A 27,058-nucleotide genomic window follows, 5' to 3' on the forward strand; every position below is an offset into this window, starting at 1 on the left:
TCAATACAAAATGTACTTTACAGGAGGTACTTTGACATGGCAGAAACAGGCTATAGGCATTATGCAAATTAGCCTGGAAAAAAAGTTATCAAAACAACAATAAAAATAACAGCTATGTTTCTGTACATAATAATAATAATAATGACATGTAAGTTGTTGTTTGAGAAGGGAATATGTTGTGTTCACGATCCCACAATACCACTCCGACATCACTAACCACTGACAAATCACATGATATTCGTAGTCCATCGTCTGTGGTTTGGATAATCACCATACCCTACCAAGGCCTTGTCACCCCCCACCCCCCATCCCTCATTTGCCAAGTGTCCATTACCAATTGCTTATCTATGACAACATTTTTATATTGCTAATCACCTGTCAGCTCCAATCCTCTGTTGGCTTCCTTTGTTAGCTTGTACCCTTTGTTATTTTCCACATTTTGTTATCCCATTATTTTTGTTGTCCTTACATGTGCATATATATGCTCTCTGACTCATGGCATTCATTCACCCGATGAAGGAGTAAGCATATACTCCGAAAGGTTGTGTTCTTCATAATAAAGACGTTGACATCCATATATTCTCTTCCTTATGGAATAATACTACCTGTTTGTGACGTCATCCAATATTTATGTATGATGTTGCTATTTGTAAATCGGTGGCCTCCCTTTTTCCCAATATTTATATCAATAAAGCCACGAAAGTGGTTTGCTTCAAACATAATGTCTCTGCACATCACGATTAATTAATATTAAAACAAATAACAGTGTCGAATAACGAATTTCCGTACCAGAATATCATGTGAAATATGTGAGATTGGTGATGGAAAATCCAAAATGGCTGTTCCTGTCGGTATATGGTCTCATATTATATATATATATATCCTTTATGAACTATTATTCCAGAATTATCACAATTATTCATTCGTGTATTTCAAACTTAATTTGTCGAAAGTGTTCGTGATTGCAGTCAGTGATGCCTATAAAAGTACCAAGCTTGTGGTAGATTTCAGTATTGACTGCAACATTGTGTATGAACGTCAGAGATTGTAGCATGTACATGTGATAATACCAACTGCAGGTGTTGCCGAAAACGATGCTTCGCCACCCGTCACAAACACAGGCAAAAGCAGGTCAAATGTTCATCTAAAAGCACACACACACATCTGGTACCAGTCAAAATAAGGACATCCTTTTTGTCTTGATTTGGAAATGTCACCCACGTGTTAAAATAACACTTTTCGAAAGTGTTGTAACCTTCATCAAACAACTTCTGAGCAAGAGTTGTATGAAAGCGTGTCAACTTGGTTTCATTTTGTAATGCCCAAAGTGATACAGCACATATTGATCTAAGGTAAAACTTAACACAACATCATACGAATTGCTGTGGGAGTATGACAATTAGAACATTTGTCATTTTATGTGCGCCTCATAATGCTGTCACGTATATTCATCATAGTGAGTGAGTGAGTTGGGTGTAACGCCGCTTTTAACAGTATTACAGTTGTATCGCGGCGTGTCAGCTTATTGTGGGAGGAAAGCCCGAGGTGATGCAGGTTTCAGACGTTTACCACTGCGGTGAAACCTACGAGCACGTGTATGGTGCTGACAAAGGAACATAATCGGGGCGAACCGGGATTCAAACCCACAATCATAGGTTTCTGGCGTGCCCAAGGGACGCAAGTCTGCACAGCGAATCGCGGCGCCTTAGACGACTGGGCCACCCGTGCTCCGAAAAAGGCACTACCCGTCAATGTTCATCACGTTTCCATGGAAACTGTCGAACATCTCTAAGTCTCTAAATAGCAACTGGCACCATTGTTCAATGTGAACAATACGTTTCGTAAAGCTAGATTGTTTAGTGTTCGAAATATGCTCCGGAAATAAAATGTTTGTTTGTATGTTGTTTAACGCCGAACTCAGCAATATTCATGCTTTATTGCGACTGTCTGTAAATAATTTAGTCATGACCAGACAACCCAGTGATAGACATCATGAGCATCGATCTACGCAACTGGGATACAATGACATGCATCAACCAAGTCAGCGAGCCTGACCTCCCGAGCCCGTTAGTCGCCTGTTATGACAAGCGTAATCGTCTAATAGCTATTCTTCTTCGGATCTTCACGGATCCCGGAAAATGATACAATGAAAGATATTTTACATTTACAATAAATGATTAATGACAAAATACAGACGGACAGACAGACATTCTGACATACTGACGACTATATATCAGCCCCGTCGTTATATGTCGGGAGGATACAAAATCAAGTATTTTCTATAATGGAATGATGATAATCATGATCAACATTACCATCATCATCCACAACATCGTCATCTCCATCTTTATGTTATTTTGCTCTGCCGAATGCCGACAAATCGTGCTGTGAACCTTGGTATACACTCACCCGTGACAATATATGCACGGCGACGTAATGCGCCTGCGATAATATGTCCTGTTTACGTAACAGGATAGGAGATTTCAATGCTAAAATGAAAGATTATCCTGATTATATACCTAATGATACACTCTAACATATCATGATGATTTTACATTGTCCAGAAAGACAATGCAACTGGCTCATCCTGCAAGTTTGATATGCACGCCCTTAATGGAAGATTATTCAAGGATACTGATGGACCATTCACATGCATTATACACAGTTGTGCAAATTTAGGAGACTATAACATCGCTAGCTCATACACTTTCTCCATATATCAGTCACTCAAACCATTTCCCCTTATATTTGACTTTATATGTAAACATATCTATGTGTCTGAAGGGGAACCAATATACACAGCATAATCAAACAGTCAGGACCGAAATGATTATAACAAGTGTACATGGTGGAAATTCAAGTGGAATGGAATATTTCTAAACAACCTTTATGACTATTTCATGGACGTTTGAACTTTACAGGGTAAATGGTGACTGTGTGAATATTGATCTTTGTCAGACTTACATATATATACATCTTCCCATCAGTCTGATTTACCATACCAGAAGCCATCATGGTTGGATGAAAAGCTTGAGGATTTATAACATGGGGCTGCTTTGTGAGCTCACAGGGAGTTTAATCACAATGTAGATATTTTCAGACAACTGCGGAAATTGTTTAAGAAAACATTTCCAGTAACTAGAACAACGTATCATAATATACAAAAAACATGAGCTAGCACAAGTCAGGAACAGCCCTGAACTATTTGGAATATTTTCAGGAAGTCTTAAATTGCCTTTAACATCACAACACAGCAGTGTACACAGCGCTTTAAGAATCTACTCAATACCGACAGAGTAACTAACTATAGTACCTTCATAACTGATAATAAATATATGACAGGGTTTGACAGAAAATCTTGATTAAATAAATGTACCATTCACTAATGAAGAAACGTTTCATACTCTACTGCAGCTGAACAAGTCACCTGGGCCAAGTAGAATTGGAAATGGATTTCTTAAATCAACAAAGCATCTTATTACACCCTTACTCACTACACCCATCAACGGGTCACTTGTTACTGGAACTTTTCCGCAAGAAAGGGGAAGAAGAAAATGTCCTATTCACAAACTCGGAAACTGGATATCACATAGTCGTATCTCTTATTAACTCACTATGCACAATTCTGACATATATTCTGGCTTAAATACTACAGGCCTGGTGTGACACTAATGGTATCTTAAGCTGGTTTTAGACCCGGATACAGTCGCACAAAAATACCCCTCCAAACCTAAGGGTATATTCTACAGCATCTTCGGTGACTTTTCATAGGCATTGGATGGAGTTAATCATGAAGTTGTATGGAAAAGATTTCGAAGATTAGGTCTTAAAGGCAAATCCTAAAATTTCTTGTATCTATTTATTGTGATATATCAGCATGTCTCAAAACTCCAACCGGTTCATCTGACTTGGGAAACCGTCAGGGATGGTTTCTTTAGACCAAAATGATTTATCATCTGTGTAAATGAATTAATATTTGATATACAGAGGATGTATCTTACATGGCTGATACAGCTTTACAATTTCAAGAGAAGGTAAATGTGTTAGAAGCAGTTTGTGATTCTACGGGAATACAAGTGAATTTAAATCAAACCTAAATGTTAGAAGAGGGGGACCTCATAACAACTAACAATAATGGACAGGGGTGGTGTCATCCCCAATTTATAATGGAGTAAAACCTTTAGCTGTCTAATTCCTCAAGTCAAGAAATCACTCATCAACATCGATAATTATCAAAAGTAATTTGGATATATGTCATATAAAGACAACTAAGAAATATATGACTTAATGATAATTCCAATATTGTGGTACGGTGCTGGAATCTTAGGAAATTCATATGACACAAACTTTATTCTGCGAAACGTTTCTAAGACTTAATACGAATACTCCTAATTACATGGTTCTTGATCCATGGTCTTCAATATATTGACATGACAAGAGAAAGAACACTGTGGACCAAAAATATTCACCTCAACAATAATGGACTACCATAACAGGCTTATATTATGCTTAAATCTATTGATGAAGCTGGAAGACATACACATTGATTACTTCAATTAAACATATTTCATTTCGTCTAGGGTATGGTATAGTCTGCATTCAGCAGAAGATAGGAGATGCTGAAACGTTTTTTATGCGAATTTCAGCAAAGGCTCTCTGACAAATTATACCAAGACTCGCATTCGTGGAGAACAAATTTAAACATTGTACCCATGTCGGGAATCGCACCCTGGCCTTCAGCATGACGAGCAGACGCTTTAATGACTAGGCTCCCCGTCCGCCCCTAGACAATAAATAAATCACTATTACTGGATGATATCTAACCAATAAATATACCCCGGTATAGTAAGTGTCATTTATCAAAATTTAGATATAATAATTTGGATAACATGTTGAGATACAATAATATTCCTAATGATAAAATATATTGAGCAGTATGTTTGAAGAAAAAAAAGACGTTTGTAGAAGATGAATACCTTGGGTGATTATATGTAAACGCTACACTATACGAAAGCAATATATACATCCATTTAATACAGATGACAACTGAAAATGGTATACACCTTATGAAATCTACAGAGAGACTTGTTATATTTATCATTGGTCTAAACTTAACCAAGACTTGTTCAATGAGAAATGAGAAAACACTTCCTTAAAATAAATACCATGCATGATATTAAAATAATCATATCATTGTCTTGTGGTTGTGGCCTTTACTACTGAATACATTTGTCTGACTGTCTGTCTGCCATATTGCCATTGAGTCCTGCTATACGTTAGCAACTATTTTACGCGTTGGCATAAAGTCTAAAAGATTTCAGTCGGTGTTGAGCGAACTCCATATACAGGCGGACAACGTCCTGGAAAGGAACCAACATGATAGGGTGAGTGAGTAAATGAGTTTGAATAGTATTCCAGTTTATATCACGGCGTGTGAGTTTGAAGTGGGAGGAAAACCCGAAGTGATGCAGTGTTTTGATGAAACCCGTGAGCACGGGCATTGTGCTGACAAACCTGAAATAGCTCGATACGTGGTCATATTAGCATGGAGGCACGTTTCTCAACGCTAATAAAAAAATCGTTTAATTTTAAACCACCATCAAGCTTATGCATGTTTAATCATGAATATGATAAAATGTTGAATCAACAGTGTACTTAAAAATTCACCTGTCTACAGTCACCTGCGCCTACAATTAGGATGTTGTCGAAGAGGGATAACTATGAGGTTGTGAACATGCCTACCTGGAAGAAATGAGGCCCACCGAGACTTGAGCGTAGACGTGGTGATGACGTCAACCCTGCCATCGTCCTGCAGTCTGCTGGCGATGTTCAGCAAGAGGACCGGGAACCGCGGCTCGCTCAAAGAACTGTCAAATGACAGTACCCGCTTACATGTACATACAAGATGTCACAGAGCTGCAGCAAAGTGTCAGTATTCCATCACATGTACACATGCCGATGCCAGCACAATTGACTTGCCTTTGCATGTGTTTGTGACGGGTGCCACCAGTGGGGCAGGATATGCTTACCTTTTCGCTTACACCTGGTATCATTCCTATTTGATAGTGATTCATAAACACATGTTCATGATATAATCGAAATCGTACATCGAGTCAGCTTTCTGCAGATATTTCTACTGGATATGGAAACGGTCTTTTCGCTTTATTCAAAGAGATGCCGCAAAGCGTCAGTACTTACTTCCACGTACCAATACAATGTGAGAGATAGGGACTCGCTGACAGAGCTGCAGTAAAGTGTCAGTATTCCATCACATGAACCATGCAATAGGACATTACAGATATCAGTGTTTTATGACGTTACACATGCCTCAACCACAGCATGCTTAGAATTAACGGGGAAGAAATGTGTTATTCCGCTATTGTTGTCCAAATGAGTTATATGGTTATCTGAAACCTCTGAATTACTATCTACTATTAGATATATGATAGATAACAGGTAATATTAACATGCAAAGCTTCGGAGATTAGTTTATTTTTACACGATGATCATATAGAACTGCATATTGTCAATGCTTTTGTGGTAACAGTAGGTAGTTGGGCTTCAGGTGATGAAATGGACGGATGCGGACAAATATTCTTACTCTGAAACCAATGTGCAGGAGCCTCGTTGTGGGTCACTCATCCATGTCAGTAAGCTGTCAACAGAGTGACACTTGGGTCACGTGTAGTTCCGGTCAAATGATACTGTTGAACGGGCCGGGTGACTTCATCACTCTGAAACACAGTTCCTGTTAAAAAACCGGGAAACGGAAAATATATTTCAAAAACTCAGTGAAGGAGTGAATATAGTTTTACATCGCTTTTAGCAATATTCTAGCAATATCAGAGGACACCAGAATAGATAACAGAGGACACCAGAAATGGGCTTCATACATTGTACTAATGTGGAGAATCGAACCCATGGCTTCGGCGTGACAACCGAATGTTTGTACCATTAGGCTACATTTCAAATGGTACTGGTCAACGGTTAATTGAGTGAAATGCAAAAGTGCTATGATGTGTCGGCCATTGCCTCTTTGACGCCTTGGTGCCTAGATTATAAGGTAGTTGTCAGATCAACAACCCAACAAGTTAAGTGAATAGCTCACATAACGTATCATTAAGGCATTCATTATCGGCTCAGAGTTAGATAAACCGCCGGCAGAAAGTACAGCATCACCTTCCTGACATATTGTAAGAATTTGCTATCGACCTACTCAACAGCTAAACCTGTTATGCAACAGTGAAGTCATCACTCTGGACAAAACCAAACTTCTATGCATTTCAGGAACCGAATAATCCCTTCCTTGATGTGTATGACTGCAATAAGATGTTATACATTCCTTGGTATTTATGTTCACAATATATGGCATCCATTAAACCTACAGACACACTGACATGGGTTCGTATCACCAATGTAATGTGGGGGTTAACTACCGTAAACAGAGCATGTCACTTTTCACTATATGCAATGTTAAGACAACTGAGCTGGGAATCATATCAGTGAGTTAAAGGTAATCATATTTCATCCATACTGTAAGGAATTCATGTCAAGCGTTGTATAAAGTATAACACCTTCTGCCACTGTGGTACCTGGATCTCCCGTAAGACCTCCTGAAAAAAATATAGTGAGTTCACTACAGTGCAACTGCAACTGTGTTGTACCGATGTCCTCATGTTTGTTAGGTGTGAGTGCAATTTCAGTGAGGTTTGAAACAACAGCAGTTTCAGAGAAGAATACGAACATTACTTACTTTCAGATTCATTTTCCAAAGCCTGCAATTAAAGTACATATGATAAATACATGTAACTATTTTTATCAAAAAGTGTTGTAGAAAATTTCCTTTTCATAGATACATCGATCACGCCATTTTTACTATCGTCTCTTTAAAGCCTTCATAGGGTTACATACTGTATGGTGCACCTACCTCAAGGTGTTCTTGTACAGATTTGTTACCCATGGTAACTGCAGACACATGACTGAGATCTATCTGTCTGCTGACGGCAGAGTCAAGTGTTGTGTCCCCCTCTGACACCGCCACAGCCACGCCTGGTACAGGAACAGGTACTGCTCCTGGTGTGAGACAATGACAACATGCCAGGAGACCAGGTTTTATATTTTAGTCTGTATCATGTTCTCTCTTTGGCCTCGCATGTTCGAGACGAAACTGAAGACGTCCACAGAGCCCTCAGCCGCTGCCTGATCAACGAGACTCTCTATACCGTTGTACATACCTGATCGCCTTATACCAGTACTAGAAAAGAACTGAAGTATATAACATGTAAATATACTAATTTATCTTAAACATTCTATCCGCGCCAAGTATGTCAAAATCATGTTTGCATATACAACATGTGTGAGATACCGTCTTTCAAAACATGAAAAATAAATTGCACGGTATGGTGTGGGAAACGTTACATACAGAATGAATGAACACAAGAAAAAATAATTGTTCAGAGATAATAGATAAACATCAGTGAAAAACTGTGTCCATCCGTCTAGACCTGCTCATGTCCAACCCAATTAAACTCCAACCTGCAGTGAACTATGACAGGATGTGTTTGGTGTCTTGCAGTCGCCTTGACCATCCACATACACTCCAGCAAGGCGGAAGTCTCGGGTACACCACGGTACGGCCAACTTGTGAGGTGAAAGTGGTGAACATGGTGTATCTTGCAATTGCCTTCCTGCTGTGGCACAGAATTGTCGAATGACTTGTTGTAAATTGTTACTATTATTTCTGAACGAAAACCTTTATCACAAACAAATACATATGTGTATATCCTCGAATAAATTGTTTCACAAGAAAACATCATTATTAGGGAAAATATTACCTTTTTATTGCAAACAGGGAACTGTGTGACTGTGTAGTTTGCTAGTTGTGTTTCTGTCTCCTTGGTAGCTCTGCTCTGGCCAGTACTGGAGACACTTCATCTGTAAATGATACAAGAATGAAAGATATCAAGTAGAATTAAAATCTTAGTTCAAGTAATACGGATTTATTTGAAATCAACATAAGATTAGTTTCCAATCTTGTTGAACAAGATGGTGTGCTCTGTAAGGTGCAATTATTAATAATACCTTCCCTGACTCCATGTCACCATGACAACTGAAAGATCCTCCTCCAAAAATCCACCACTACTTCCCATCTGTAAGGGTCTTATAAGAATATAAATATGACACGAAATGAATATATGTTCTTCCAGAGGAATCTAGAATATGTATATGTATAATATTAAAAGTAGAGCCTTCGTTCCACAGCATTGATCACAAAAAGTGATTGATTTTGATACTTCAAACTAATATACACTCACGATAGAAAGAAATTACAAACAATTACCAGTATCTAACTAATGTTATATTTGGGATAACACTTTCTTAGTAAAGTACAGATTCTAGTACTTTTTTGGGTTGAGTCCCGTCCGGGATTCGAACCCACACCTGCCAGGGTGAGGCACCTAATCGATCTCCTACGTAGGACTTACTATCTCCTACGTACGACTTAGTATTTCTTACGTAGGACTCAGTATCTCCTACGTCGGACTTACTATCTCCTACGTAGGAATTACTATCATCTACGTACGACTTACTATATCCTACGTACGACTTACTATCTCTAACGTAGGACTTAGTATGGCCTAGAATCACTATCTCCTACATACAACTTACTATCTCCTATGTAGGGCTTAGTATCTCCTACATAGGACTTACTATCTCCAACGTAGGACTTAGTATCTCCTACGTAGGACTTAATATCTCCTATGTAGGACTAACTATCTCCTACGTAGGAATTACTATCATCTACGTACAACTTACTATATCCTACATACGGTTTACTATATCCTACGTAGGACTAGTATCTTCTAAGTAGGACTTACTATCTCCTACGTAGGACTTAGTATCTCCTATGTAGGACTTACTATCTCCTACGTAGGACTTACTATCATCTACGTACGACTTACTATATCCTACGTACGACTTACTATCTCTAACGTAGGACTTAGTATGGCCTAGAATCACTATCTCCTACATACAACTTACTATCTCCTATGTAGGACTTACTATCTCCAACGTATGACTTAGTATCTCCTACGTAGGACTTAATATCTCCTATGTAGGACTAACTATCTCCTACGTAGGAATTGCTATCATCTACGTACAACTTACTCTATCTTACATACGATTTACTATATCCTACGTAGGACTAGTATCTCCTACGTAGGAATTCCTATCTCCTACGTAGGACTTACTATCTCCTACGAAGGACTTAGTTTCTCTTACGTATGACTTAGTGTGGCCTAGAATCACTATCACCTACATGCGACTTACTATCTCCTATGTAGGACTTAGTATCTCCTACATAGGACTTACTATTGACCAACGTAGGACTTAGTATCTCCTACGTAGGACTAACTATCTTACATAGGACATAATAAGTCCAACATAGGAATATTAAGTCCTACGTAGGAGATAGTGATTTTAGGCCATACTAAGTCCTACGTAGGAGAAAGTAAGTCCTACATGGGAGATAGTAAGTCCTACGTAGGACATTGTAAGTCCTACGTAGGAGGTAGTGTGTCCTACGTAGGAGATACTAAGTCCTACGTAGGCGATACAGAGTCCTACGTAGGAGATACTAAGTCCTTCGTAGGAGATAATTAGTCCTATGTAGGAGATACTAAGTCCTACGTAGGCGATACTAAGTCGTACGTAGGCGATACTGAGTCCTATGTAGAAGATAGTAAGCCCTACGTTGAATATATAATTAGCCCTACGTAGGAGACACTTAGACAAAAACAAAATCACTGTACTGTGGCCATACTACACTTCCGTAATTCTGTAACGAGTAATGTAAATAATAATGTCCGTGTCCTAGCTGTTCATGGTATATATTGCGTTAAATGATATTATTGTTTCACTCGAAATGTCAATTAACCTCATCTGTATAAACCCAGGATTGTTGTGAATAAAAATCGACATAAATTCAAAAGATGAATACACAGTGGAGTTATATTGCATTTATATATACACCAAACAGTTGATGTGCAGTGAGCGAAATGTTAAACACAGTTTGGCCGGGTATTTCACTTCCTCGTTGCTCAACATGGCGGGTGTCGGGGTACTCGGTGTGGTGGTGCTAGTGGGATGGATACAGCTGACATCGGGTGAGTAGAACCGATTGGTTTATCACGAGGATATATTTATGCATTCCCTAAGTATGTGTACATCATGTACTGTTAATGTACACTGAGGCTCATTCGTTAGCAAGTACTGCACTATGTTGGTATGGAATATGCGTATAACGAAACAGGTGTTACAACTGATCTATATATAGGTGACCCCGGTCTACCACTTGAAGATGCAATAACAACCGTGTTGAAAACTCTGACGTGTTTATATGCCAGCCCACCGTACAGATGATATTGTGAAGAAGTTTTCTCAGTACATTGTCTTACCCGCTGATTAGTCCTACCTACCGTGTTACATTTGGAAAGGGCATGGCTGAAATATTTAATTCAGATACGTGTTGTATTCGATCCGTTCAAAATCAAATAGGTGTAAGCAGCTAAGAAAAGATGGTAAAAATAACAATAACTAATATATTGTCCTCTTCGTTTACAACTCACTGTTGTTCGGAATGTTGGCTGCGCCCAAAGCCTTTGTTTATGTTGGAGTGAGACCAAAAGAGCAAGATACACATGGAAATAAGACACATAGCAACCGTTGTTATGAATCGTAGACATCGACAAACGTCAAACTTGACAGCGGTAAAGATGCATCCTTGCGTTGTACAAATTTACCACCTTCGAAGATTTACGCATAATGTGTCTCGTGTGAATATATATTGAAGGGCCCGACCCGATGTAAACAGATAAACTGCTCGAGTGTCACTGTAGTCATCTACCATAGAAGGGAGCAATGTCAGTTAATGTATGTCTGTATTATCTGGACATCCAAAACAATGTATAAACAGACCACATCTTGTATATTTGCACCAACGCATGAAGGATCAACATACAGTTTTCATTCCGTGAATACACAATGCCATTTAGAAAGTGGTCAAATGTAACTAATGTTATATTTGGGATAACACTTTCTTAGTAAAGTACAGATTCTAGTACTTTTTTGGGTTGAGTCCCGTCCCGTCCCGTCTTCAAATGGTAGACCGGGGTCACCTATATATAGATCCTTTTACTTGTCATAGGTACTAAGACTCCACAAAGATCCGGATTGATATTCCTCTTCAGTAACCCAAATTTGTCATAAGAGGCGAGTAGCAAGATCGGTTGGTCAGGCTCGCTGACATGGTTGATACATGTCTCGTTTCCAACGTTCACAATAATATGTGCGGCGTTAAACAACAAATAAACAAACTTCAATACCGGGGGTCCAGTCAAGTCATCTCTAGACCGTGGTCACATCGACGTCATGCCTACCCTTGGATCCTACAATCCCTACGTCGGAGTCCTTTCAACCCAACTCTAGGGAATCCCAGGGTCCCATTATTCCTACCCAAGGATCCTATTATCTATATTCCAGGGTCATATCATCTTTACTCCAGGGTCATATCATCAATACCTCGGATATCCCATCATCCCAACCCAATGATCCTGTCAATCAGATGTGATCTGTATGAGTCTTTATGAATGTCACTGGTAGTAGCAATGGGCCGTCTATGAAAGACTAGAGAGTTGGTTTGGGATTTCAGCGTAGGAGGGAGAGAATTATACCAAATAAACGACAGCGATATAAGGTATTATTTGTGAATACATAAAGGGGATACATTGTTTGTGCAAGTATTGCTCACTCAGAATAGGATCAGTGAGTGTATTGTTTAGCATTGTAAGACTTGCCTATTTACTTCCTGTTTGTCCAACAGGGGTGTCGGTTAGCTCTAGCTATTAGTGTGACAGAAAATAGATTGGTATCAGATTCTGATAATAGGACGTAATATCCTATGCATTTCTAAATACAGTATCTCAAGGTTTCCACACAGTTTTGTGGTAATAGAAATACTCTTTAAAAAAGTAGGGGATATTCAGAAATACCTAAACAATTACCAAAACATAAGTGATAATAGTTTCTTGAAATAATTGTAAGATAATAATGAACTAGCTGGGAACACAATACAAACGGAAACTGAAGTAAGACAGCAGGTGTTATGACCGCCAACGATTTTGAAGGACGGAATTTTTCAAAGCTGACGTTTATGGATCAGTAGTGCATAATGCCAATGCATGAATTGTCAAAAATTCATGCCCGACGAGGCATACTGCGGATGCGTCTCCCAATAGCGATTTGAGGGAGTCATGCGGCGTCTGGCTTTTGATGTCTGTGCTGCTTGAGGTGAGTATGGACGTACAACATGTGTACGGGAGTTGTCGTTCTGAAAGACGAAACGTTGACCCGCATGCCTTGCAAACGGGACAACAAAGGGTGTCAGTATGTTGTCCCGATAGTACTGTCCATTGACCATTCCTTGAAACAATTTTGGAGTTATGTTCGCTCAGTTAAAGTGATGACTGTCCCCACTGTATCCGATCAACAGCCAAACCTGTCATGAGGTCTCAGATTAACATTGGCTTGACGTTCATTTAGACGTCGCCAGACACGACCAAGCCTTCAACTACTCAGGACTCATCTGAAAACATGACACGTGACCAGCGAAGATTTTGGCGTTATGTAAGCCATTGACGTATGTCGGTAATATGAAGATCTGTAAGTTGTTGCACATCACGTGGCCGTCGAACATGAAGATGAGCTGCATGAAGACGGTTTCTTATCGTCTGACCCGTATCAGGTACTCAAGTTGCCTGATAAAAGTTGGAAGCAATTTTATTCACGTTTGAGCTTGTTTTCGTGAAGCCTGGTTCAATAGATTCCGTACTCTTGTCGTTGTCCTGGGTAGCCCTGAATGGGGTCGATCATCAACGTTTTGGGTTTATTGTACCTGTTCCATAGTTAGCTAATCACAGACTGTGATACATTAAACGTATTTTGAACTGCACGCCAATAGCGCCTCGACACTCCGCGCATTGCAGGCGCATACATAAACAATGAATGGAATCAAGTAAATCACTGAATGATAGGAAGAATCAATTAGATTGAAATAAATAATGACTAACAGTGAGTAATCGACCTTCACTGAGAGAATTAAAATCAGGAGTAACACCCTTCGCAGGTTTGTAAACGCCAGTATATGTTTTGTCGGTATGTTTTACTGACATAAACGTTCTTGCAAAGAATGGTTGTTGCCATCACGTGTCCTTGTTTTCATACTTGGTACTTATTACGATAGTAGATTGTAAGTGTTCTCTTTCTTTCAACTTTTGTTAACAAAGTATGTTCATATCACAAGTCAAAACACAAGTTGGTTGCAGGTTAAAATGTTTTGGAAGTATGCTTGGAATACACCCTACTGCTGTCACGTTTGAAACAATAGTATTTGTGATGTGAGCCTGCACGTTAGTGTTTCACAGAGATTGACATTTCTCTATCAGGGTGCACGTTATCATAAAGGGACAGTTTCTAATCCATCCACTTGTTCTTTTGTGTAGTGGGTGTAATCAACAAGAACAACAGTCGGTGAGCATACATTGAATAACATTGGTACTGTTTGTGAACGACTGACATATATTTCTAATAAAGTTTTAGTCTCGCATATATGGAGAGCTGTAAATAAAAATTCAAGGATCCTACCGGCATCAACTTTTGTGGCCATCTTAGCAATATAATATCCAGTAAAATACGATAATAATAATTATTGATCACGTTTTCTTAGGTCACTTGTTACTAGATTCTTTAAAACATTTAACAACGTAAGATCTATGTAGCAAGTGCCGAGTAATTGAATCAATGGAGAATCAACAGGTTAACTATCTAACTTATGTTACCCTCTCACATATCATTGAAGAGGACACATTTTAATCGTGTGCATACCAGCATGATTTACGTGGAACACAAGGAATGGGACGAATGTAAATTATATTTAAGTTATTTTGCATACATGCATGTAAAGGCTTCAGTACATCCCTAACTGAGAGCTAACGTGCGTTTAAATTACAGTTAGGATTCGGCCTACTTTAAAGGCATGTGATGCTTGGACACTATACGTGTCCATTGTAGCATATTAAGGTATGTAGGCCAAGTTCATTCTCAGGGTCATAAGTTCACAACATATGTAAATAGTTCTGTTTATCTGTGCGCCCATGCTTGTTGGATCTGGCACCAATAAGTGAGGTGTGGTAAAATATGTTTTTCAGATTATTACACTAATATTATTTGTGTGTGTGTGTGTGTGTGTGTGCGTGCGTGCGTGCGTGCGTGCGTGCGTGCGTGCGTGCGTGCGTGCGTGCGTGCGTGCGTGCGTGCGTGCGTGCGTGCGTGCGTGCGTGCGTGCGTGCGTGCGTGCGTGCGTGCGTGTGTGTTCTAGCCTGGATTTCATGCCACGGTTGAACATAGATACCCGACGCAGTGTATCGCCTCTTAGATGGCCAAAAAGTGATGTCATTAGAGTGTGAGTAATGTCATTAGTCTCGAAATGATTTCATTAGACCTGAAGTGATATCATTAGATTGAAAGTAATGTCAACAGAGTGGAATGTTCACTTTCGCCTCATGGCCCGCGACCCAACCACCCAGGTGTCTGTGTAATCTCGAGGTACATACAGCTCGAGTAGCACTGTTGTATTCAGTATGTTTGTAGGAGTATACTGTCTCGGTTTACTTGTATCATTGACCCCAATGACAATGACCCATTGGATAAGGGGGCCATCAGCTAAATGATTCCACGTCGCATGGGCTGATCGACGGCTCGACAAGGCCAACAATAAGAAGACTTTGAGCAGAAGCCAATTAGTCGCGTTTGATGAGCCACCGGAAAGTAACAATGTGGAGGTATACTGCGATACATACACGAATACACGGGAGACACAGGAGGGACGCGCTGTGATGAACAGTCTACCTGGTGTATGTCATGTAACACGATATACACGTACGACTGTTTATACATGAGGGTTTTGGTTACACAAACGTGACCAACACGTGGTCGTATGATAAAATGCAATCTGCAAATGTATCTAAAGGCATATAATCAACACAGGGCTATGTTGTATTGCACGATGAACATATACCATTAGCTAAATTATCATAAAAAATATAGGTCTATGATATACGTTGTGTCTATGTGTAAGTGATGCAGTGTACACATGACATGATGCCTAAAATATTGGTATATGACCTAGCCTTGTGTCGCATGCAGAAGTTGGATAATTTTCAACATGGCGGCCTGCACCAGAGCACACTTAAGTCTGGTCAGTGTTCAACAGCTCCCACCAAGAAGTACTTCTACATTGTTACTCATTGACATCTCATTCTCCTGACGTGACTGGATGTGAGTCTCTTCTGATAATTGTTAGTGACGATATGGCTGAAATATTACCGATATGAATATAAACCTTAACTCACTCACTCTTATGAATTGTTATCTGCTGTTTGTCATATCAGTTAAAATTAACCTGTCGTACCCGGAGCTTCCTTGCACTTCTTGACAACAATGATTGCCCATCTCTCTATCCTGCAATGTTAGATTGATCTGAGTGAGTAAGTGAGTGAATCAGTGAGTCAATGAGTCAGTGAGTCAGTGAATGAATCACTCAGTCAGTGAGTGAGTCAGTGAGTCAGTGAGTGAAGTTTTACGCCACTTTTAGCAATATTCCAGTAATACGACAGCGGAATAATGATTTCGTTGCAACATTAACTTGTGGGCCATCAGACATATGGATATATTCCACTCTTCTACAACAAATAATGCAAGGTTACACCACTGAGGTTTTAATTTAATAAAACATTTTTTTTCTGCATAAAACATTAAAGGCTGTGTTTCATCATTTTCATGCAGCTACTTAGACATATTTCAGTAAACAGTACCACTAAGAGACTTAGGCTTTTCTTCGAGAAGCTTTTTTTCATACTAATTGAGAATCTGCAAAGAAGAAAAATGCGTTGTGTGAGGACTCTTTTACCCAGTTACAGGAAATATTCAAAGAACAATAAACACAACGATTTAACCCACAGGCCATGAACTAAAATGTCCCGGGTCGGATATGTCACCTGGTTGCAGAAAAGAGGCATGATTTTATGACTTTCATTAAAACTCAGCTGCGAAAAATGACAAGTTGCGCTTACATGTCGAGAAAGAAACATACAGTTCACAGTGCAGTTAACCATAGTACTGATGCATTATTCCAGGGTGAATTGTGTGACAAGTACGCAAGACTCGGGCTACTTACTAATGAAATGTAAAGTAGTCATGCATATCTTAGTCTATAATAAGGAAATATCCCCATAGACTCGTGGCCTGTGTACATCACTGAAGGATATCACATACATGTCCCACATGAAACAAGTTTTGCAAGTGATTCATGTATAGGCGACCCCGGTAATACTCTGACATGAACAATGCAACACCCCGCCAGACACCATTTATAGGCATTAGGCGAAATATAAATGGTGTAATCAATAGTCCTCCCTGGTACGTCGTCATGGCTGACCGCACATGAGCGTGACCCAGACAGCAGCTACCCTGCTACCACTGTCGTGATGTCACCCTCAATCCGTGAGTCACGTACATGCCTAGTAGCGTAATGTAGGGAGAAGACCTGTTAACACGCTACACAACTGTCCTACCTGTACATTGTACCCATATATTGATCACAGCCGAAGCTGTGTGGCTTCTTGAGTTACATTCCTGAAAATGTATAAACACGCTCAGTAGATGTGCAGTGAGCTTAACGTTTAACGTTTGTCGGATTCTACTTCACCTTGCATTAATATTTGTTAAGCAAATAAATCACACTTCTTCATGTAACCCGACGATACTCAAACGGGAGTACGCTAAAACAAGTCATTCTCTACGGTGAACCACTTGAGACCTCCCGGCAGTTATATATACATTACCGTACATCAGTGAATGCCATGAACAGAGTAATAGTGTTCCTGGTGTATGGTATCAGGGTGGTGAGGTTTCACGGTTGAGAGGAGCGGTGACCTATACAAAATGCTTGTGTTGGGCACTTCGGTGAGTTTCTCATAAATCCTTGTCGACATCATTGCAAAGAAAGTTAAGTAAACATTTCATAATCAGCCGCTTCAGTAGATTCAACATAAACGCATGCTACATTTGAGAATGATGCTTTATTTGAATGATACTGTAGTAGAACCCTTTCCTTATGCATCAGAAATATCGACCAAAAGCAGACCTTATAGTATGATTCAGAATATATCATGAGCGTGTGATGATGAATCACAATCAAACTGTGATAATACCAGGTGTTCGCAAAAAGGTGTGCTATCCCGTGGAAGAGAATTGGCTATTGAACGATATTAGATAATCGATATAACTGAAACTTAAGTTTAATCCGAGCAGAAATTCAGATTCATATTCATACAGAAACAGATCAGCAGCACGGGGAGCACAATCGTACTTCTTGCCTCAGTGTCTTCCCTCCACATCTTATGTAAATGCTATCAGTGAGGTAGTCCAGCTTTTCACATATTGCTTTCTCAGTAATCTTCAGATGTCATTTGCTTTTATTTTTGCCAAATTGACCTGAACCTCTGAAGATAGATATTTAACTGTATCGAGGGTCACCACGATTTGTTACAAAAGCCCCATGGATGAGGGATTGTGGTTTTTGCTTAAGTTTATCATGTTGGATGGTGGTGTCCAATTTGCAAAATCAAATGTTTTGACAGAATTGAACCTGTTTATTCTGAGATTGTCAATAGGCACGCAAATCCTTTGAGGTTTTGAGCATCAACATTGTATTAATTCCACTTGTCTCAAATACTTTGTGTGGGTTTAAATAACTTCCTTCTTTGATTATATACCCAACAACAAAAGTTCCTGTGACACCAATATTTTAGTGCATTTTTCAAACAAGTAAGTTTGGTTTTCAATATTGTAGTACATGTATGGAGTCAAGTCACAAAAAAACGCAACTGCTACAGGAAAGCATGCAAAAGTTACTTTTATGCAAGCCCCATGCATTTCACTACCCAAGAATGCATATAAAAACATGTGCGTTAACGGGATTTCATATGTATTGTTTAGCATCGTGCTGACAACAACCACTCTGAAAAACAACAAAATTACGCAATATTTTAACATTACGAAATGCCACCCCTGTCCGAAAATGAGCGTCTTCGAGCCATTGGTATGCTTGAAGCAGGATCGAGTCAACGTGATGTTGCAAGACAATTTAACATCCACAGAAACATTATTTGGTGTTTATAACAACGTTGGCAACAGACGAATGCAGTCAGAGACCATCCTCGGAGTGGCAGGCCACGCGTAACCAATACTCATCAAGACAACTGGATTCGAACAACACACCTACGAAATCGATTCCAGCCAACAGCAGTGACTGCAAGACGCATCCCTGGTCTGCAACGAGTATCTTTACAAACCTTATGTCGCCGCCTAAGATGAGAAGGGATTGTCGCCAGAAGACCCGCCAGACGTCCCATTGTGACAGGAAACCACCGTCAAGCACGTCTACAGTGGTGCCGACAGCGTCTTAGCTGGGCGGCCATGCAGTGGGGACAAGTTCTATTCACTGACGAGTCATTAGGGATCAGTCACTGGGGATTATTAGAGAATTCTTAAAGATTGTGATGATAATGCCATAAGGTTGTAAACAAATTTCGAAATTGGGCTGTACATCTGTTTTCACAGAGACAGATAATTTGACATGTGACTGCGTTGTCACCCTAACACATGAAAAGGGAACTCAAGTTATCCTGGTCTGGATAATGCTCCTTCAAGTGGGCAGGGAAGGAATATCTGTTTTTTGCATGTTCTATACTTATGACGACCTTGACAGTGATTCACAATGATACCTGATGATATGGTCGAAATCGTACAGTGGACTCAGGTTTTCCGGGGTCAATTCATACAATTTCCATATCTAGTTTGCCCTTTACGCCAAAAATGGAATTTCGTTGGATTATCGAGAATGGTTAGTCCCTTGCATTGACGTTTTATATTTTATAAGTATTGAAATGTTTTGGGTCAAATCGGACTTATGACCGATGAGCCATAATGGTTGCAGTCGTTGTGAAGTAGGAGACGTCAATTGTTTATGCCACACTGTAAAGTTACTATGTTTTGAAAGGCCATGATGACTGTTAGCAGATAGTCGTCAGTACGCCGGGCAGCCTGTACACCCTGTTTACTGACCGTGTAACGAATATATTGATACTTTCTGAGCCAGAGGCTTTAGTGATAACGAGGGATGAGGGAAAGGATATACTAATTTATAAGTTTTTACGAATGGCACGAGATCAGTACTACATACTATCTGTGTTGTTTTCTACAGGAAAATTGAATTATTTTATTGCAAATGTAAACCTTGAAACGTTAATTTTCCCAACCTAACACTCAGGGACGTTTCACCACCTCTTGCATTTGCGACTTGTATCTTTAAAAATTATAAACAAAAATAGCAAAAAAATGTTAATGCCAATTAAGTGGATATGATTATATACAAAATCAACTTTAACAAAAGATATCTTTTAAATATTAAATACTGTTTTGGAATAGAAAGAATACACACTGACCAACTAATAAAAATCGCGTTTTGCAAAACAAACTGTTTTGACTGGCAAGTGTTAAATGAAAAAAAATACAATTTATACAGATTCAAGGGATTAACGGCAAGAAGCGATATTAACTCAGTAAATGACCATCTGTGTATATTTTGCAATGTCTATGTAGAACTAATGTAAATAGGAAGTCAGTTTGTGTACGGGCTAGACACCTACGATAGAATCAATTTAAGGGGAGGTAACTCCTGAATGTCAATAGATACGTCAAAGTGTTATGTTCACTGCAGTGAAATATCAAATGTTATGTTCACTGCAATGAAAATACCACATTTCCGAACTTCAGAAAACTCTTTCAGTCTGAAGTATACTAGTTCATGGCAAAATTATGTTTTGAAATGTCTCCATTAGTAAGGTAGCATAGTCTATTCACTAACATGTTTATCATAGGGTCAACAATGAAGCCACGTTCACACAAGGAAAGGTTCTCATTCATCAAAATAATATATGAGAGTTTGTCTCATTTTTTTACAGTTTTCAGAATATTTGTCCTGGCCCATCGCCGAATAGACAAGGAAAGTTGAAATTTCCGATAAAATGTGGGCAGTCATGACATTGGCAGGGCGAATGTGAAAATATTACCTACATGGGGGGTGAACACAACCCTGCACAGCGTTCTTTGGCACTAAACTAGTTGTCCTATCTTGACGACGATTGGCGCTGAACATACTGGCTATTTCAACAGCTGTATAATGAAAAAATGACTTTCACTCTGTGGTCAACAAACTACTGATGTCAATACCAGTAAAACATTTTGTATAACGTTAAGCTTACGCTTTGGCGCTATGGCCAGTGACAGTTTGTAGTGTTATGAACATCCAACCTACTAGGTTAAGGCTGTTGTCTTATGATTACTCGTATATTTGTCTCATGTCAGGGCTTATGGATTGTGTGGCTATATCGGGGAAATAGAACATGCAGAACCAATACAACAGATCATGGTGTAGTCGCTCGTAAATACCGATTGTGTTTGCGTCTTCCTGTCTGTAAATGCGTGCACTTGGATGTGGGTGTTTTCACAAAAAGTAAGTTTCCCGTCCCTGACACTGTCACCAGGCAATCGTATATGCAGGAACCATGGAGGGAGTCAGACTCGTTGTCCTGCTCTGTGTCTATGTGCTGCACTTTACATCAGGTAGGTGTCTAATTTATATCTTAGAAGGAAAGCCCTTTGTATAAACTGCATAATAAAAATTGATTTTTGGCCATACTGACATGTGATGAGCGATGCGGTTTCATTATTGCGTCCACTCCTGTAGAACATCTAATGCAAGCCACTTTTTGCATGAGAATTCAAAACCTCAGGAAAAGGTGTTTGAAATAGTTTGAAATGAAAATAATATTGTTTGTTTTATAAATAACATGATCATTTTTGGGGGAAAAACATGTTGCTTCATCAGGACTTAAAGAGTTTAAGTTATACCTGTGCAATAGACTCTAAATGTCATTTTACTGGTTATGAGATTGCCGAATTACCTTGTAGAAGTAAAGTATGGCTGGGCGTTATTTATGTGCACGCGTCTATACATGCGGCATTAGCCCGCAGTGAATATAAGCCGTGTCTCTCTCTCTCTCTCTCTCTCTGTCTCTCTCTCTCTCTCTCTGTCTCTCTCTCTCTCTCTCTCTCCCTCTCTCTCTCTCTCTCTCTCTCTGTTTCTCGTGCTCTCTCATTAAAACTAATATATATTACAGCACGTTGCAAAGACTCTTTCGGCTTTTGAACGACCTCGGATCTTATGCTGACAAACCAAACATCATGAAATGGGACATTCTTGGATTAATACCCATGAGCATCGAACTTAGAGAGACCTAGGGCGGTAGGCTAGTGGGTTACTCGTAGTTAGAAATGCGTTGATACCTGAGTAAGCTGGGATATTTATATTCTTTACATGGGTCATGTGGTGCCATTGTCCACATTGCGAACGTAAAACATATAAACTACTTCCCTGGGGGCTATAGCGGGGGAATATAGCTTCACAATGATCAGCTGTGAGAAAGAGCAAGTGATACGAAGAACGAGCAGGCCTGGTACAAGGAACATTTGTACATTGTATACTAACCATGTCATGATTTTTGCAATTTGTCATGGTTCAAAAGATAGGGGTGTGCTTAACTTTATTCTTTGTGTATATAATGTAAATGTGTTATAAACATATATCTGTGATCATAACTTGATTACATAATTCGAACATATTGTAATCAAAGTCTGTGTTGTTTACGATGTTATTGCCATACGCCTTGTCCACATGCGGTAGAAGGCAACGTGAATACGTTCAATTTGTGTCAAAACAAGAAAAGTAATGGCGCTAGTGCAACCGTTTTGCACGTGTATCTGATTATTATGCATCATCTCTGGTCAGTACACAATAACGCACTTTCTGGTCAGTACACAAACAAACCCTTTCTGACCATTTAATATCTTACCTGATCAGTAAACAAGAACACAACCTCTGGTCAGAAAACAAGCACGTCCTCTCTAGTCAGTACACAATAACGCCCTCTCTAGTTAGTACACAATGACGCCCTCTCTAGTTAGTACACAATGACGCCCTCTCTAGTCAGTACACAATGACGCCCTCTCTACTCAGTACACAATGACGCCCTCTCTATTCAGTACACAATGACGCCCTCTCTAGTCAGTACACAATGACGCCCTCTCTAGTCAGTACACAATGACGCCCTCTCTAGTCAGTACACAATGACGTCCTCTCTAGTCTTTAGTAAGTAATAAAGGACATCCTCTCTTGTCCACACACACGCGCCCACTCTGGTCAGTAACAAAGACACAGTCACATTATTTCTTGTCTGTAAGAAGGAAGTTCCCTCTCATCAACACACAGACACGTCTTACACAAAGATGTCAGCCATCTTTAGTCAGTACACGAGCACCTCCTCTCTTGTCAACACACAAGGACATCGTCTTTAGTCAGTAATGAAGAACGTCCTCTCTGGTCATAATCATACCCTCCCTAGTCAGTATACAAATTCGCCCTATCCAGTCAGTTCTCAAGCTCGTCGACTCTGATCAGTGCGCAAGAACGTCCAATATCGTCAATAAATAAGCATATCCCCTTTAGTCAGTTATGCGGGACGTCCTCTCTGGTCACGATACAAGCACATTCTCTTTTGTCCGTAATAATGACGTCATCACTAGCCAGTACACAAGTACGTTCTGTCGGTACACAGGGACGCCTTTATTGGTTAGCACACAAACATGGTTACTTGTGGTGTCCCATTCATGACAACATGTAATTCCCATTGTCACGTCACTTGATGAGGAAACCTTATTACGTAACAAGAAATGACAAATATCTTCTGTGTATTTCCTCTACTTTGGGGCATCAGAGAATTACATTTTGTGGCCAACTTACACTTGAAACATGAGAGAACAAACTCCATGGAGGATCAAGATTTTCATCAAATATTTGATTAGATAAGTTCTACAAAGATTGAGTAAGTGACTGTGTTACTTTGTTTGATTATCATGTCATCATATCCAGAATATCTTCGCACGGTTTCCAGGAAAGCATTGTACACCAGTAACCTTGCTTGACGTACGAGGAAACTAAAGTGGACAGATTTGGCTGATTACGTGTTTTCGTGCGCAGATGTCGTAGGTCGTTGCTTAAAATATCTAGTACTGGTTTCTCTGGTACAGACTGAATTATTTACATATTGCTGTGGCATAGCTTGAATATTGCTGTCTGCAGTATTATAAACCCATCTTTGAATAAGAATACACAGCTGGGTATCCAAGGTTCGCTAAATTCAAATATGTTAATACCATTTTGCTAGTTGTTACTTTAGTCCATCAGGTGCCACAAACTTCAAATATATACTGTCTAATCACAACAAAACATACCTAGTAATGGAATCTATGACAGGTTAACTTTCTAACGTATGTTACCCTCTCACATGTCGTTGAAGAGGACACATTTAAATTGTGTTCATATCAATAGGATTTGTGTGGAAGACGTTGAATGGGACAAATGGAAAAGAAATGTAAGTTATTTCTGCATACATAGTACATCTCCAACTATGAGATAACGTGTAGGGTTTAAATTACAGTTTGGAAGTTGAATCAAAATTCTGCCTACTTTGAAAGCACGTGATGCTTGGACATTGTATGTGTCCATTATAGCATATTTAGGTTGGAAGGTCAAGTTCATTCAAATGATCATACGTTTACTACATATGTTCTGTTAATGAGAGATACATTATTTGCTGGGTGTTTTTGAACTGGTAAGGCTTAACCTTTGCGTGTTAGTGTTAGTGAGTGTGTGTGTGTGTGTGTGGGGGGGGGGGGGGGGGGGGGAGAGGGTGTGTGTGAGTGTGTCTGTGTCTGCGTGTCTGCATGTACTAGCCCAGTTTTATATTTTCACGCCACCGTTTAACATGGAAATCCGACACACTGTACTGACTCTGAGTGACATCGATATCATAAGACATAGAGTTATGTCATTAGACTTGACGTGATATCATTAGACTTGAAGTGATATCATTTGACTGAAAGTAATGTCAACAGAGTGGAATGTTCACTTTCACCTCATGGTCAGCGATCCACCCCAGATGTCTGTGTAATCTCGAGGTACATGCAGCTCGAGTGACACTGTTGTATTCAGTATGTTTGTAGGAGTACACAACCTCGTTTTACTTGTATCATTGACCCAAGTGACAATGATCCATTTGACAAGGGGGCCATCAGCTATCAGATTCCACGTGGCATGGGCTGATCGACGGCTCGACCCTGACAACAATAACAATACACTGAGCAGAAGCCAAGCAGTTGCGTTTAATGAGTCACCAGAAAGTACATACACGAACACACAGACCGACACAGGAGGGACGCGCTGTGATGACCTGCACCATGATGTTCACGTACGACTGTATCTACATGGGGGCTTTGCTTACACAATCTACACGTGGCCAACACATGCGCATATGATATAACATGGTATCTACAAATGTATATAAAGCATATCATCAACACAGGTCCATGTTGTATTGCACGATAACATGTAACATTAGCTAAATGATGATTAAAAATATTGCATGGTCTATGATATACTCAATGCCTATATGTACATGATGAAATGCAGTGTACACATGACATGATGCCTCATTTGTTGGTATATGACAAAGACTTCAGCCGCATGCAGAAGTTGGAGAATGTAGGGAATACAGGTTGTTAGTTAGAAAGTCTAAATTACGCAGAGAATCAGATTTCTTTTTCAGTGTCTCAATTTGCAATTTTAGATAACTCTGTTACCTCTGTTATACCAAAACATGGATGCGCAGTTAAATTTGGCGGACTACACCAGTCCGCATGCTTGGTCTGGTAAGTGTTCAACAGCTCCAAGCAAGAAGTACTTCAACATTATTATTAATTGACATCTTATTCTCCTCTGACCTGACGTCACCGGATGTGGGTCTATTCTGATAATTGTTAGTGACGATATGGCTGAAATATTGCTGATGTGACTTTTAACCTTAACTCACCCACTCACTCTTATGAACTGTCATCTGTTGTCAGTCAGTCAGTCAGTCAGTTAGTTTGACGCCACTTTTAGCAGTATTCCAGAATTCCACAGCAAGGGACTGATGTCATTGCAACAGTAACTTACGGGTCATCAGACACATGTTGCTTCATGGATATATTCGACCCTTCTACAACAAATAATGTATGGTAACACAGATGAGGTCTTAATTTAATAAAACAATTCTTTTCTGCATAAAAAAATAAAGGCTGTGTTTCATCATTTTCATCGGCGAGCTAGCAGCTACTAAGACATAAACAGTACGACTAAGAGACATCTTAAAATTTTCTTCCGGAAGTTTTTTTCTCACTTATTGAGAATCTGTAAAGAAGAAAAATGCGTTGTGTGAGGATACGGGAAATATTCAAAGTACAGGAAAAGCAAAGATTTAACCCACAGATCATGAAGTAAAATGTCCCAAGTTGGATAGTTCTGATATTTCACCTGATCGCAGAAAAAAAAGGCATGAAGTCATTAAAGGTTATAAGTCTGATAAAAACAGAGCAGACAAGTGGCACTGACTTATCGAGAAAGAACCATAGTGTGCACAGTGCAGAAAACTCGGCACGTCCTAACCATATGACTGCTGCACTCGTCCAGGGTGAATTGTGTGACAAGTACGCGAGACGCTGCTTACTGCTGAAATGTAAAGAGGTAATGCATATCTTAGTCTATAATCAGGAAATATCCCCATAACCTCGTGGTATGTGTACATCCCTGAAGGTTAGCTACTTACATTTGTCTAAACTGAGACGCACTGGTTAGCAATGTCTGTGATGTAAGGATATCGAATACATGCCCAATAAAACAGGTTATTCAAGTGATTCATGTATAGGCGACCCCGGTCACACTCTG

General features: G+C 39.6%; 2 protein-coding genes across 2 annotated transcripts in view; one reads left to right on the plus strand and one right to left on the minus strand.

The window, feature by feature from the left end:
* Positions 1-27,058, minus strand: part of LOC139478830 (receptor-type tyrosine-protein phosphatase kappa-like) — a 201,296-nt gene that overhangs the window by 74,282 nt on the left and 99,956 nt on the right. The gene's annotated exons all lie outside the window — the stretch shown is intronic.
* Positions 11,048-27,058, plus strand: part of LOC139478843 (uncharacterized) — a 36,784-nt gene continuing 20,773 nt past the window's right edge. The window contains exon 1 of the mRNA XM_071261508.1: positions 11,048-11,165. Within this exon, the coding sequence (XP_071117609.1) occupies positions 11,105-11,165 (61 nt within the window). The 5' untranslated portion in view covers positions 11,048-11,104. The remainder of the gene's footprint in view (positions 11,166-27,058) is intronic.

This window comes from Haliotis cracherodii, unplaced genomic scaffold (genome assembly GCF_022045235.1).
Source record: "Haliotis cracherodii isolate W230 unplaced genomic scaffold, xgHalCrac1.p SCAF_4, whole genome shotgun sequence".
Taxonomy (NCBI): domain Eukaryota; kingdom Metazoa; phylum Mollusca; class Gastropoda; order Lepetellida; family Haliotidae; genus Haliotis; species Haliotis cracherodii.